A 15,223-nucleotide genomic window follows, 5' to 3' on the forward strand; every position below is an offset into this window, starting at 1 on the left:
ATTTCTCTTAGTCTTCATTCGTATTCACTGCATTTATAGCCTGTTATTTCTCATCTGCATTGTTTTGTCCTCCTGAGAGAACACTATAGACTAAACAATATCTTTTGAGTTTATGTTGGTACAGTTACTTTCAGTCCCTTGTGTCCTCCAGCGTGAACAAGCACCTCTCCTGGCCCATCTTAATTATGATTCAGTTTAAATACTGCAATAAATTCTCCTTGTGTAGGCTGCTTCTACTGTATCTGGAAACACTGCATCCTGTTTCTACAGTGCCAGAGATTCAGGACAGTCTCTGTACTTCTGAATCAGTGTAGTTAAATCATTAAAGAATCAGACAAACAGAGAAGTACATAGGCACTGAGATTAACAAAGTGCATTCAACATCCTCAAAGAGCCGTGCCCCTGCTGTTGCCATCAGCAGCCTTTCCACGGTACTGTTAGTGATGAATAAATTTAGTAAAACATGAGTAAATCTGGTAAGAGATGGTTCCCCTTGTGTTCTCACCAGTCCTCAGAGATCAGAGTGGCCAGCAGCAGCTGGACTCACCTCTTAGTGGAAGGCTAATTTCTTTCTGAAAAATATCTAATAGGATGTAATGGAAAGGCACTATGAACCAATTAACATACAGAGTGCTTTTTATTCCTTATTAGCTATTCCTCCACATTTCAGTCTGAAGACCATCTTCTGTGGTGATTTGCTGTAGGATTGTTTTGTTGCAAAGACTGTAATTCCTGGCTTTGATCTTGTTTTATATTGAACAAGTGATGCTACAGCAGAGGGACTTAGGTTTTTTAATTTTAAGGAGAATGCTATTTATGGCTTTTTAATAGCACTGATGATTAGAGGAAATACAATTGCACACAGGGGAACCATTGGAGGGCCTGAGGTGCAGGATGATGCAGATTCCCTTTTACAATTCTAACACCCTTTCAGAAACAGGTTTGCTTCCCATGCACTTGAATTATTAGTGCCATAACACTAATGACAGAAAACTCTGTCATTTTACACTGAGCTGTAAAATGGTTTATGGTTTTATGGTTTATGGTTGAAATAACTGTATGAATAATCTAAGCCATCTTTATAAGATCAAACGAGCAAGTTTCATCAGTTAACACTGCATGAAGAAACACGAGGAGTGATACGAACTAATCAGTACTGAAATATACAGATGCATGTACCCACAGAACACGTATACCTCTCCACAGAACACAGATACCTTGGCAAATGTGACATTACACTCTATCAATGCCTCTCAATTAATGCTATGATATAACCACAAAGATAGAAATCTTTCTCTTCCTAGGGTTCATTAAATGAAAACACTGAGGTGAGTTTTACCTTTAACATTGAAGACTGCAAGGCCCATATTCACTTGAACTTTAACAGACACCATTGTTTTGCAGTATTTAGCTCTGAACCTCAGCAATGAAGACAGTGATCAATGGCAGGCCCAGTATCAATTGCTGAAGAATGCACAATTAATCAGATGCCAGCTGGACTTTGTATCACTGATACTGACAGTATCCCACGAAGCCCAGGCAGTCTGCTAATTTCCACCAACTGTGTAAGTTTGTTGCATTATGCAGCAGGATTCTATGTTTGCCTGTTTCAGAGCCACAAGGACTTTGAGTGAAAGTTTTGCACATTCAAAAAGTAGGTCAGCTTTTGTCTTTTTCAGAGCTCTGCTAAAGATCTTCACTTTTGCAAAGCTGAAGAGATAGGCAATTTATTAAGGTGACAGAGGTAACAAGTTCAGAATGGACGTTCATAAATGCACTCACTGACACAGCACTAATATGTAATAGCAATAGTAGCAAAAGCTACCCCAGCTCTTCTTCACTACATGTTGAGGACACAACTCTTACCAAAAAGGCCTTCCTGTCTGGAGTGGAGGAAGAGGAGTACAGCCTGCTGACTTCTCCTGTTCAGTCTTTTCCTCCCAAAAAAGCACTCGTCTTTGGATTTCATATCTCAGTTCCCACCCCCACCCTGAGTGATGTCTTCACATGATTTAGGTGGAGAATCAAGTAACAGAGTCATGTGTGTTTAGCATGCTCTTCATTAAGCTCATTATCATATGACATAGACATACATTTAAACTTCTGCAGATGAGGCAAAGGGCACTATGACCTCTAAAATGTGTCAAAACTGCTTGCTTCAATGTTTCCAGCTGAAACAGGATCATCTTATCTTAAAAGGCTTCCTCCTTCAGCCATTCCACATGCCAGACCAGCAGCCCTCCACCCAGTATAAGAATCTCATGGTCACAAGCATCTTAATTCTTCACATACAATTCCCACAAGGTCACTTACCTACCAAATTACCTCCTTCCAATTTGCTTACAAGAATATTGAGAAACCACACCAAAAGCCTTGTCAAACAACATTTTCCGCAGCATCTTTGTCCACAGAAGCTGTCATTTCACCATCAATCAAATCCATCAGGCGTGATTTACCCTTTGTAAATTCATGCTGACTGTTCCAAATCATCTCATCCTTGCTGTACCTGGGTAGTCATGGCTTCAAGGAGGATTGTTCTATGAACTTCCCAAAGAAAGGGGTCAGGTTGTCTGACTAGTCTCCGGTATTTCTGTTGGTAATCTTGTCTTCAAAAAGGAGTGGCAAATGACATTTACCTTTTTATACTTACCAGGAACCTCATCCATGACTCTCTTGGGGTACAAAGGCAAGAATGACAGAAGTCATTGCTCTTCATACTGACATAGAAAGTTTCCTGAAAGGTAATGGGAAGAAGAGAGGACACGCCAGTAGCATAGGATGTTGTACACCCACATCCTCCAGTTCTGTATCTGTTTGGCCTCAGCAAGGACCAGAAGGTCCCTAAGGGCCAAAAGCAAGAAGCTGGGGGAGATACCATGACTGGCAAGACAGAGGCCTCATTAGCCAAGGCCCCATCCCTGAAACACTCAAGCAAGGCAAGCTGGACAGAGATAGTAGTCAGAGACAAGCCAGAGCCCAAACAAGCATGTAGAGATGAAGCAGGGCCAATGTAAAACAAGAAAGTCAATCTGCAGACCAGGATCAGATCCAGAGAAGACTGACAGGCAGTTCCATAGGAGTAACATAACTCTGAGTCCAGGCAGGGACACCATCCATGGATCAACAGGCAATTTTCATGCCCACACTCAGAGCTAGAAACAGGCAGACCTTGAACATTGCTCAGGCAGAGACTGAAGCCCTGGCTTGATCTTAAATGGAGTTCCTTGGCCCATGAGCTGGCAATATGAGTGGAAGTTCCCCACATGGATGATCAGGATCATTAAGACCTATTAGCGCTCTCAAAGCCACACAGGATCCATAGTTTGTACATAGGAACTCTACTGGTAACATTCACATCAAAAGACCTTTCAGGTATGGGCTACATGCACAAATCTCATCTATGATGGGTGCCTTCAGCGCTGGTGAGCGCTCTTCATGCTCACATTTATTAGCTTGCCTCAAGCAACATGCACTATTTTTCATAGCAGCCACCTTTAGGTGGATGCCAGCATTTTGCCTGTCCAAGGCCAAGAGCTTGCTGCAGTATCATGGCTTCAGTCAGTACCCTAAGAAGCAGGAGAAAACGGCAACCGAGTAAAAGCACCTGGGACAGCACTCTTACAATGCAGGTGCATGCAGCAATTTTCAGGAAGCACAGCACAGGCTAGAAGCCAGCTCTGAATGCAGAGTACTTTGAATGCACTCACAGGAAAACTACTACGCCAACATGTGAACACAGCAGACAGGATGTGGCCAGTCTTTCCCCATGATCCTAGCCATACCAAAGCAGTACAGATAAATCACCATGTAAACATGGTCACAGAGAGAAGATTCACTCCTTGGTGTAAGAGAGGAAGATGTAGCTGTATCCATTTTGACTCAAACCTGGCATTTTCACTTACTGGGCACACAGGGTTGGTAAGCAAATTACTCCAAATATTTAGAATATAATCATCAGGGGTCAATCATTGAATAATTTGCAATTGTGAAGAATTCATTCAAGCATTTAAGTCAGCTTCATCTATCATTATGCAGGACACAATCCAAATTAAATTCTTGTCAGGAACTGTGTGTTGTTTGTACTGGGTACACTTAAGGCTACAATAAATCTTCCTTAACTGACAGTATAATACAGGTGCTAAACTCCCAATGAAATGAAGATACAACCTTCTTAGGGTTACCAGCTTTATTACAAAATTCTCAAGTGACAACATTCCCCTCAGACTAAAATTTGACCATCCAGTCATTAAAAAAAAACCACAAAAAACCCCCTAAGTTATTAGGACAGTGATATCAGAAAGTGAGTGAAAAACCTCCCAAGTAATTCCCTAGTTTGAGAGCAGAAATGTACATGTAACAGATGGGGAGGACTTTGTTCTCCCCAAAAAGCCAATTTTTAATTCAGCATACAGACAGAGCTAGGAAATTATAGTTATGCTCCACTGAGTAATTATATCCTACAATGATACATTTTCAGGAATGGAGTAGTACTGAAGGCTTTTTAAGTACGCACAACAACCAATTCCCAACTCCAAGTCAGATAAATGAGGGGTAAGAAATAAAGAAAGGAAGAAAAAGATGCCAAAGAGCAAAACATTCCTGATACGGTCTCTGAAATCTAAGTACATGCTGTTTGGAGTTCTTTAGAAAACCTTGGACTGAATTCCAATTCTCACTTGCAACTATGAAACCTTTTAAAAAAGAAGATCTGGAACCTTATAATGCTGTTTTTCATCTACAGGAAGATTTTCAAGGCCTATTTAACTAACTGTGATAAATACAACTTTATACTTTTAAGCTATAAAGGGACAAGGCATAGCCTTCAGATGTTTATTTCTAGTATAAAAAACATTTAATGAAATATCTACAGTTTTTACTCTCAGGATAAAGGTTTAAACAGGGATAATCAAGTATGAACTTTGGGGGGGGGGGGGGAACCCAACCTATTCAAATTCAAAATTCTGAATAATGAAAAGGCACTTGAATGAAAGATATTCAGCAACAAATAAAACTCTTATGTCACAGTGAACACATAGGCAAATACTATCTAACACTTTATAAACAAAGAAATCAATTACAGCCTAGTTAAAGCAAGAAACAATGTGGACAAGAGCGAATCCAAACTCCCTGCACTTCCACAATCACACCTTTCAAGTGTAAAAAAAAGCAGAGAGAGAAAAACCAAAGAACTGTTGAGTCAGCTATCGGTTTACAGCATTGCGTTCAGATGAAAAACTCACGAGTCCCACCAAAAAAGTAAGAAAACTGGGTAGCAGCATAAATACTTCATGGTACCCCCTGATCTGTATGTCTAATCCAAAGTTTTTGTATTTTTACTACCTTTTTTTACAAAAAAAAAAAAAAAGTTTCTACAAAAATAGATAGCCTTTTTAGAAACACAACATGCAGATTAGTGTAAAGGTGTAATGCTTGGGAATGTTACTGCAATCCCTTCCCAGTAGGAATATTTTTCCACTGCCAGCAATGGAAAGTATCACAAATAGAAGTTTTTCATCATCAGAAAAGAAAACATGACTCTGACAGTTTAAACAGGTTTGAGGTTTTTTTTGGTCAAGATTCAACTAACTCCTGTATCTTTAAAAAGAAAAAATATGAAAGGACAAAAAAAAAACCAAAACAACAACCCCACACCAAAAAAACCCCACTAGTAACAAAAAAGTCAAATATACCAAAAAGAAACAGTAACTTGACAATGGCATTTTCAGCACCAACGCTGTTTGTGCAAAAATACAGAATAAGATCTCGATCATTCACAGTTATGAGGGGAAAAAAAATGCCAACACCCAAACAAAAATTATATACATACATTTTTGCAATTATTCAGAAGTATGAGGAAAGAGGAAAAGCATTTTAGTGTTGACATTTTTTCCATAGGGATACTGCATAAGAAGTATGACACAGGAGTGCTATCAAGGATTTTGCATCTTTTTTTCCAGATACATTTTCCGGTAGGTCTGAAAGACCTCTTTTGAGTCTTTGACTGGACTGTGAAGAGCCTCACCATCTCCATCCAGGATCTTTATAGCTGTATCAAGTGGAATACAGTCCTCATCTGAAAGACAGAGAAGCAGGTTAAAGCAAAAGCTCAAGAGTCTCAAATAACTCTGTGTGGTAGTTTTAGGCTATGCCTTTAAAATTTTGTTACAGGTTGTTAGTGGGTTTCAACCCACCACACACTGCTCCTTATGTGTTTGTATGTGGTACTTAAGGCCAGCCACTGCCAAAAAGGATGCCACAAACTTCTTTCCTAACTTCTTTTCCACTTCAGATCTAATCTTCACTGTATCTTGAAGCACTAAATGGTTATTGGGTGTCTTCAAATGAAAGTTTTTTAAAGAATATTAAGAAGGATGTGAATGAAAATGTGCATATGGGAAAGTAAGAGAAAAAACAAGAGGAAGGGATGAAAGAATGGCAGATACCAATGCTAAGGACACATTCAACAACAATAAAAGATGTAAATACTGCAAAAGGTATTGCTTGCATGAAGACTACAACACAGAGTTTGTCAGCAGAGGATTTGCACTCCGAAAAGGATGGCAACAAGGTTACAGCACACTGAATGCACCATTTTGCATTCTGCTAGACGAAAGGGAAACAAGGCTATAACTAGAAAGAAACCTAAAGCAAAGAAAGACAGCAGGAAGCAATCTCACCCAAAGGATGGAACAACCAAGATCCTGAGATGAAAGATGCCACTGTCATAACTGTTGATTCCTAAAGGGTACAAAAGACCACCCAACAAGTAATTTGCCAATCAAGAGAAACGAGGTAGATGTACTAGTGGCACCAATTTTCCTCTGCGTGTCCCACATGCAATCCTGTCCAGATGACTGGCATACGCCAGCCTCGGGACGTGTGAGCGTGGCTGTATGTGCAGACAGTGCCAACTTACTATGAAAGCCAAAGACAACTTGAAAAAAAAATTAAATCACTTTCTGTTTGTGTAGTCTCACACTACCTTTTCTTCTGCAACTTCCTACATTTTAAGGTAGGAAAAAGATAGCTTAGCCTTCACCTACAGTTTAAAACGGTACTTGAACCACCAGTGCAACATCTAATTCAATGGCACACACATGTAGAAAATTCCAGTCATCTCCAACAACATGTTCTTGTGGCAATAAAGATCTCCACAAACCTTTGAAACTTCTATGTCTGCTCCACCTTATACATTTTAGCAGCAAAGCTAGTAAAGAATAAGTTTCAATATTTTATTAGGATTTGCTACTGTAAAGGGACACTTAAAACCAAGTAAAGAGTATTTCATTTATATTTCAACAGAAGTCATTTCACCTGTAGAGATCTCTTCCAGCTTTTTTTGCTTCACTGCATCACATTTCAACCAATCTTCTTTTTTACTCTTGACACCTAAAGAGAAATTTTTTTTTTAATGTTTTTGAGGTTCCTGTATCACAAGTTTTGGTCTCTTCAGCATTAAGTTTTAATATATAAACACACACGTGTAAAACAAAATTTCTTTCAGGTGTGGAAATGACTGCAAGGGCTGGTAGGTACAGCTTAAGATTTGGTTTTATTTACAATCAGATACAGCTTTGACACAAATATGCTTCACCAAGCACCATGTAAAATGTTGAAAGATTGAGGACAGGTGAGAAGGAGAAAAAAAAAAAAAAGGTAGCTTAAATTAAAGATGGCAAACATTACAGAGACTGTGAGCAGGATGTCCAGCCCAAGCCCTCAATGCCACAAAAGATCTCTCCCTCCACTGTTTAACCAACCAGATTTATACACAACCAGGTGAACACCGAATAGAAATCAGATTACCCTGGCCAACTGTGACACAGGAATCTGCTTTCTACAAACAAGCCAAGCTATCTTCTACAAGTAAGTTAGAAAGTCTTCTTGTGAAGTTACTTGGAACTGCCAAGCTCTAAGTGACTCTAACCTTATTATGTAAAGCTTAAAGGAAAAGAAGAACAAAACACTGAACTGAAGGAAAAGTCCCATGCTCTTTCTCAGCTTGACACACAGCTACAGTCTTGTCAGAAGGTTAGCCAAGCTATTTCAAACTTCAGCTTCTAGAGTCCCACATTTTCACTGTCTGCATTTTTGTGCAACATGATTTTTCAAAGGAGTACGTTTGTAAATTAATGTACTTATAATTTAATAATCAAAACAGTACTGTACCTGCCACCATACTTTTCTCTCTTTCCGGGGAATTCTCTGCAGCGGAGATTTCTTCATCAGTGGTTGGATTTCTGAAGAGTATCTCTGGACACAGCTTAAACTCGAGTAATTCCAGTTTGCATGATTTCTTAACTTCCGAGACAGAAGCATCTCTTTTTGCATCCGGATTGTTTTGTGATGCTTTGGACTTTGCACGCCGGGCATGTCGGACAGGTGATGTCTCTAGTTTTGTCAGATAGATGCGCTCTTGTGACGTACGTTTAAATGCAACTCTGTTCAGGTACTGTATTTTTGGTTCCTTCTGAAGATGCAACTTCAACCTGTTATTCCATCTATTTAAGTATAGCAGGTTTTTATCAGGAAACGTTTTCTCAGAGCACATGTCTTTGTTTTGTACATCAAGACATCTCTCTTTGCTAGCACAGCAGCTTTTAGAGATGGTAGAAGATTGAGCCCCTCTTTTGCGTCGTTTAAGCACAGAGCGATCTGCTAATGAACTCTTCCGTTTCCAGCCATTTTCTCTGTTCTTTTTTTTAGCTTTGTCAGTATTTATCATGCAAGGATGTGAAAAATGCTTGGAATTTTTTGCTTCTGGCTGTTTCAGTCTCTCCTCTTCCACCTTTGTTTTCTTAGAGTCTCTCTTCCCAACCATATTTCTCTTCCTCTTCCATTTGTACGACTGCTCTTGTGAAGGATGAACTTTCACAGACTTATGCTGCAAATATTTGGGGTTCCGTGACTTTAAGTCTACAGAGCCACAATTTGGAAACTTTACATCATCAGTACAATAACTATTCAGGGTTTTATCCTTCATTTGTGCTGACAATTTGGCATTATTTTCCATGTTATTTCCTACATCTTGACCAAGTACCTCCTTTTGCTTCCTACAGTTCTGTCCTTCACCTGAGTACTTTTCACAAGTGTTATTTTTCTGTCCTTGAGTGACTTCATCACACTTAATTTCAACAATACATTCGTGAATGTCTGGTTTGGATTTCATGGCCAGATCTGGTTTGGTGCTATCTTCAGAAAATAACGCTGTTTTGGAAACTTCCTCTTTCTTTTTGACAGAATTAAGTTCTTTGTCTAACAATGGGGTCCTTCTGTTGATCTGTGGCTCTTCCTGCTGTGTTATAAGCAGTTTGTGTTCATTATTCACCTTTAGCTCAGCATTTTTACACATTACAGAGGTGCATTTAGAAATACCTTCTTTATTTTTGCTAATGCTGTTTGGAATTTTTTCAGAAACTTCAGGGTTTCTAACTGCACATTGGTTCCTAATTACAGCATTAGATTTACTGTCGTTTAACAGGCTCTCTGTAGAGCTAGTATATTCAGCTTTTGAAAACTGGTCATTATTTTTTTCTGAACCAGATATTCCACCTTCACTGGAGCACTGTGGTATTTTACATGCTACAGATAGCAAAGTCATTGAAGAAAAATCCTTTTTCTCTTTTTTAGGGTTGGTAGTTATTTGTTGGGTTTTTTCCTGTTCACAAGGACTCTGACTAGACTGAACACTGCATTCAACATTCTCCTCCCCAGCTGACATCTTTTCTGACTGTGGGCTCGCTATTCCCCTGCTGTCACCAGAGGAACACTGGTTGTGCTCAGGAAACAGTTCTTGTATCTGATCAGAGCTTAACACTTTGATTTTTATCTCATCTATTGGATCCTTCAGATGAAAATTTTTGCCACAAGTTTGAGTCTCTTTTTGAGGTTGATTCGCTTTCCAATCAGTCACAGAATCATTTCGTACTGGTTCTTTGGTTCGCAAATTAGTACTTTCAATGCCGTATGGAAACCAATGCATCAGTTCAGACAACTGATCGTCTAGACATTTAATAGGTTCTGCCTCAGAGAGGATCACCTCTTTTTCTGTACTATTTTTACTGGACATGTCATTTTGTTTACTGTTGTCACTTGAAACAGCTGAGGAATTTGTTTCAGCAGTTATGCTGATCGATGAATCTAGTGAATTTTGAGCCAACTGCTGGTTTATACTAGCAGGAATTTCCGGGTCATTTTCAGGATGCTTGAAAGATAAATTGAATGGTGTTTTCTGTTCTGAGGAAGAAGTTGTTTCAAGAGGATCACCACTGCCTTCTTTCTCCAAGTGACTGCTTGTGGTACAATTCCACATCTCGCATGATTTACTCATGCAGCTCGATGATTCTCCCAGCATATTTTGCAGCAAGGTCTCTCTTTGGGGAGTGTTACTACTCAGCTTATCCTTACACAAGTCCAGACGTTGTTTCTTTTGCCTTGGTTCAGATGCATTTCCTTCTGATGAGGTACCACTTAATGCATGTGTCTCAGAAACTGGCTTGAAGATACTTGCTATTTGTGGATTATAATACCTATCACCTTCAACGAGAGAACATACACTAGAAATACATAGCATCTGTTCTTCCAACACAGCTGTGGATCTATCTGCTGTCTCTAACAAAGGTTGTTTGTCTTTATGGTCTCTTACACCTTCTTGAAAGATTTGACTAGAAAAATTTATGCCAAATTCAGGAAGAGGTGGCTTGTTTTGTAATCCAAGCTGCAGATTTTCTCTGGTATCTTGTGCAGGTTGGCTAAGTTTCATTTGGTTTTCATCATATGAATCATTTGCACTCACATTGGTTTTTACCATTCTATTTCCATCAGATAATTTGGTCTGCTGCAGAGGCGAGTCAACTTCCTCTACTAGAATACAATCACTAGGTGATAACTGAACAGTTTCCACTATTTCTTTATCGGTATTTACCACACTTAAATAATTTTTCCTCTCTTCTTGCAAGCTACATGGGCTCTCCAAGTCAATCACTGGATAGGTTTTAGCTGCAGATGTTGGGCATTTGTCTGCCTGCTCACTATGTATTCTCTTTTTAGCAAGTACTAAAGGAGAGACAACTGCAACCTGAAGTTCAATACTTTTTATCAAATTGCAACTCAATGCATCAGGTTTTTGTCCTGCAGAAGCAGCTGTTATAGGCAAAACTGTTTCATCCGTATTAACCAGACCAGTATTTTGTTCTCTGTTTTTTGTGTTTTGGTTATAAAGTGAAATCCTATTTGCTGTGGGGCTTTTGTTTGACTGGTGGCTTTGCACCTTTACAGCTTCTGAAGGATCCTTTCTCCACAAGCCAAGACATAGAGTTACCTCTTCCACACTATGACTGCTCTGTTTAAAAGATGTATTTTCAGTAAGCGGCTTTTTTTTCTGAGCTACATTACCCTGAAATTCAGCTTCACCAGAACTGGTTGTTTCTGATACAGGAAAGTTTGTGTGAACCATAAATGCCTGCTCACCATTCAAACTTCCTGTGTTCTTCTTATTAGTGTCTTGTAGTAAGTTTCCAACTGAAACAGATGTATCTACAAGTGTTTTTTCGCTACACAAGAGATTAGTCAGTATTTTATCAGCAGTAGCACCAGCTGTCTTCTCCTTCAATATGTTTGTGCTGCTCAATACAAACTGAAGAAACGATGAGTTCTCAGGGTATGATGGCACATCCTTTGATGCAATTTTAATAGAGCTATTTGCTTGACTAAAAGATGAAGCATTGTTCAAGGATGTCACAGATTGAGAAGAGGCCAGGACATCTGTACCCCTTTGCTCTGAGACAAGAATGCTCTCAGGATTATTTACCTGAGCAGGGCATTTGCTGTGAGAGGAAACAAGAGCAGATCTGGATGGAGAGCTTCCCTGCTCCACCCAAAGGTTACTTTGAGTCACCTCTAAGCCTCTATTATCACCATTAATTACAGTTTTGTCCATCCTTTCTTCAGATAAAGAGTTACTTTTTGGACCATCTGTCCACGCTGTTTCAAACGAAACTGGTACATTTTGGTCGGGCACACATGGAAGACGATTAGTGAGAGTATCTTGGTAACCTGGAGGTGGGAGAGTACTTTCATTATTTTGTGCAGCTGCTAAGAGTTTTCTTCTAAAATTATCCATCTTTTCGAGCTGGATGCCTCTTTTTTTCATAGCAAGCAGCCTTTGAGCTTCCCAAGCTCGTCTGTCTTCTGCATTTGTTCTTCCTTCTGCTGCAGAAATTTGAGAATTAACAGACCCATTCTTTAAACTACTAGTCTGACTTTCTTGAACTGAAGCAGGATCACTCAGTTGCTTTGAGGCAGCCATCGAAGAAAGAGTTTCCATTCTGTTGAGAATACTATACAGTTCTTTGTAAATATCAGGAGATGGCACAGACATTTCACTAAGAGGCTGATTTGCAGTCACATTTCCACTTGATTTACAGACATTCCCAACTGATTGATTGACTCCTCCAGAGAGCTGCTTCTGACATTGTTGCTGAACACTATTAAAACCAGAAACATTTTTTGGGTCCGATGGGTACCTCTGTTGGCTCAAAGAATATCTATTACGTATATTTTGAACTGCCTGTGGTACCTCTATTGAAGATTGTGCTGCAGCTCTTGAATCATAGTTAGCAGGCAACAAAGATGGTGCAGAACCACCACTAGGAGCTTCTGACCCCATCTGGCTTGGCTGATATTGTGGCCGCTGTACATTTGCTTCTGTATTTTGATTCAGGGACTGTAAAACTTGAAACTGCGTGCTGGGATGATATACTTGGTTTTGGACAGGTTGCCCAGATGTACCAAGAGATGCAGAACTACCCTGGGAATGAACAGTACTTCGATATAACATTGTAGTTCTCATAGAATTTGGCTGTGGTATTTGTGGCCACCCAGTGTAACCGTTTGTGGTGGCATACTGAGGATCGTGATGTACACTCCTCATGTTACTTCCAATGCTGCTTTGAGAAGACAGCAGAGGTAGATTTCTAGGGGAATTAATGTAGACATTAGAGACTGGCCAAGAAGTTTGAGTTATCTCTGCTTGCAAATGTGATGTCTGTTTGGGAGGTTTTGGAGCTATGGGCTTAAGATGTCGATCAGCTGGGTACTTGGAGATAAAAAACCTATAATCATTACCAGACACAGACGCTCCTGGTAAGGCCTGATCTGAAGTTTTGAATCCTTCAGCATTTACAAGCTGAATGGCAGCATTGCCAGTTGGCGGATACATCATTTGGTTATTTCCAGCATAAGTGCATGCGTTTGGAGAGGAATAGGCATTTGTCTGAGGAAAAGTATGAGCATTAGAAAGCAACTGAGTATAACACCCATCTTGACTTTGTGGGTTCTTCGCAACAGTATTCTGGAGCGGTCTTGCGTTCCAGTCCATCTTTTCCACTTTTCAGCCAAATCCCAAAATCCTAAAAGAAAAGTTAAAATAATCAAATCTTAATCATCTGTCAATTAAAACTTATTTCCCTTTCCAGTAAGTGATTCAGAATGTATTATGAACAGGACCATTGCACTTAAATTGCTAGGTGGAAGAGCACTTCATTGACACATCTCGTGGACAGCAATGCTGTCAATGTTAAGCTGCATTAATTATTTCACAGAACACATTTTAGGTATAAAAGAACAGATCAGCAACTAGCAATTCTGTTGCCTGTCTTATGAACAACAAAGTCCTCATGTTATTCTGCTAATTCTATTATCATTCAATTTTTAAATTAAAGATTGCTGTATTTACCATCTCATCCAAAACCAAAAGAAAAACCTACTGTGACTGAGAGATGGGACGCAGCTTGATGCAAGCGAAGTGTCACTTTATTGTACAAAGTCTTTTCTTTATATAGGCTAACATAATCAAAAGCAGCTTGTGATTGGTTATTAGATATGTCCATGTGACAGTTACTCATGATTGGCTGCCAAGAAAATATCACAGAACACACATCTCTTATCAAGGCTCAGACAGGTGTTAGACAAAAGACAAACGAACACACATCTCTTATCAAGGGTCAGACAGAAGACAAAAGAGACTGTTGCAATGTTTACCAAGCTCCTGTTTTCAGGTCCTTGTGTAACTTCCCTGAGTCACAGTGATTGTTGGTAGTCAGAGATCTGCTTTTTTCCCCTCTACACAGCTGTTCCCAGGGTTTATGACCCATGAGGGCTAAAACATTTCCTTCTATCAGCTGAGCGGTGCTTTTAGTTCTGCTCCCTAAATTGAATCCTTCAAGCAACTAAAAATTCTGTTGACTATCTAATGAACGAAGTCCTCATGTTATTCTGCTAATTCTATTATCATTCCATTTTTAAATTTAAGATTGATGTATTCCCCTTCTCATCCAAAACCAACAAAAAACCCTAATGTATTTCTATAACATGATACAATAAGTAATGGTTAAAAGCAGAGCATGAGAAGTACCCAGAGAATATAATAGAGATCAGTCTTCAGACAAGACTAATTCATTTATACCTTCAAATACAACAAAAGAAAGGAGAAAATTAATTTGGGTTCAGTAAAGAACACCTGTAATACTGTGGACACTTGTTTTTATTTTGCATGTCATTTAATCTTCCCTGACATTGTGGGTAGTTACTGAGTTCTGAGAAACACCAGTCTGACTCTAGTTAATGGCACACATAGCTACCACCAAGCCACTCCTAACTCTTTTTGATAGGTGTTAACATCAGGCAGAAAACATGAAGCATGGAGATGACATCATCACCTCTGCTACTGCATTTAGTCCTCCAGGAAGTGACAAAGTCACAAATCTCTAACACTTCATGTGTTACATTCCTGAATTTACTCTCATGACCAAGAAGCCCAACTGGGTGAGCAGGTTACATCTGAACGACCTCTGCAAAACTGTTAGAGACAACATCTTCAAAGCCAAACAATGTTTCAGGTTTCAAAAAAAGAAAACCAAAACAACAACAACAAAATAAACACACCACAAAAAAACCCACACCACAAAATCAGGACAATCTACAAGTATGAACATTGTATCTCAGTAAGTTCCTCTTAGTATGGTCAAACTCACCTAGATCAGAACAAACACCTTGCTTTGTACAAAGTATTAGACAATTTCACAACAAAATGCTGCTTCTCCTAGATCACTCCAAGCTTATTACTTATTTTTATAGGCTTTTCTAGATTTTAAGACATTTGATGTCAAACTTAGAAATCATGAACATCACTCCAATCTGGTCTATAGTTCTTCACAGAAAGAGT

The 15,223-nt window shown here is 39.3% G+C and overlaps 1 protein-coding gene across 2 annotated transcripts in view; it reads right to left on the reverse strand.

The window, feature by feature from the left end:
• Positions 1-5,650: 5,650 nt before the first annotated feature.
• Positions 5,651-15,223, reverse strand: part of RESF1 (retroelement silencing factor 1) — a 30,282-nt gene continuing 20,709 nt past the window's right edge. The window contains exons 3-5 of one of the 2 annotated variants that reach the window (XM_054168098.1): positions 8,170-13,409; positions 7,315-7,389; positions 5,651-6,073 (exon numbers count right to left, since the gene is read on the reverse strand). In XM_054168098.1, coding sequence (XP_054024073.1) covers positions 5,931-6,073; positions 7,315-7,389; positions 8,170-13,378 — 5,427 coding nt within the window. In that variant the 5' untranslated portion in view covers positions 13,379-13,409 and the 3' untranslated portion in view covers positions 5,651-5,930. Of the gene's footprint in view, positions 6,074-6,378; positions 6,739-7,314; positions 7,390-8,169; positions 13,410-15,223 lie in introns of those variants that run through there. The other variant, XM_054168099.1, reaches the window with a different exon arrangement.

The sequence above is a fragment of the Dryobates pubescens genome, chromosome 15 (assembly GCF_014839835.1).
Source record: "Dryobates pubescens isolate bDryPub1 chromosome 15, bDryPub1.pri, whole genome shotgun sequence".
NCBI classification, from domain to species: Eukaryota; Metazoa; Chordata; class Aves; order Piciformes; family Picidae; genus Dryobates; species Dryobates pubescens.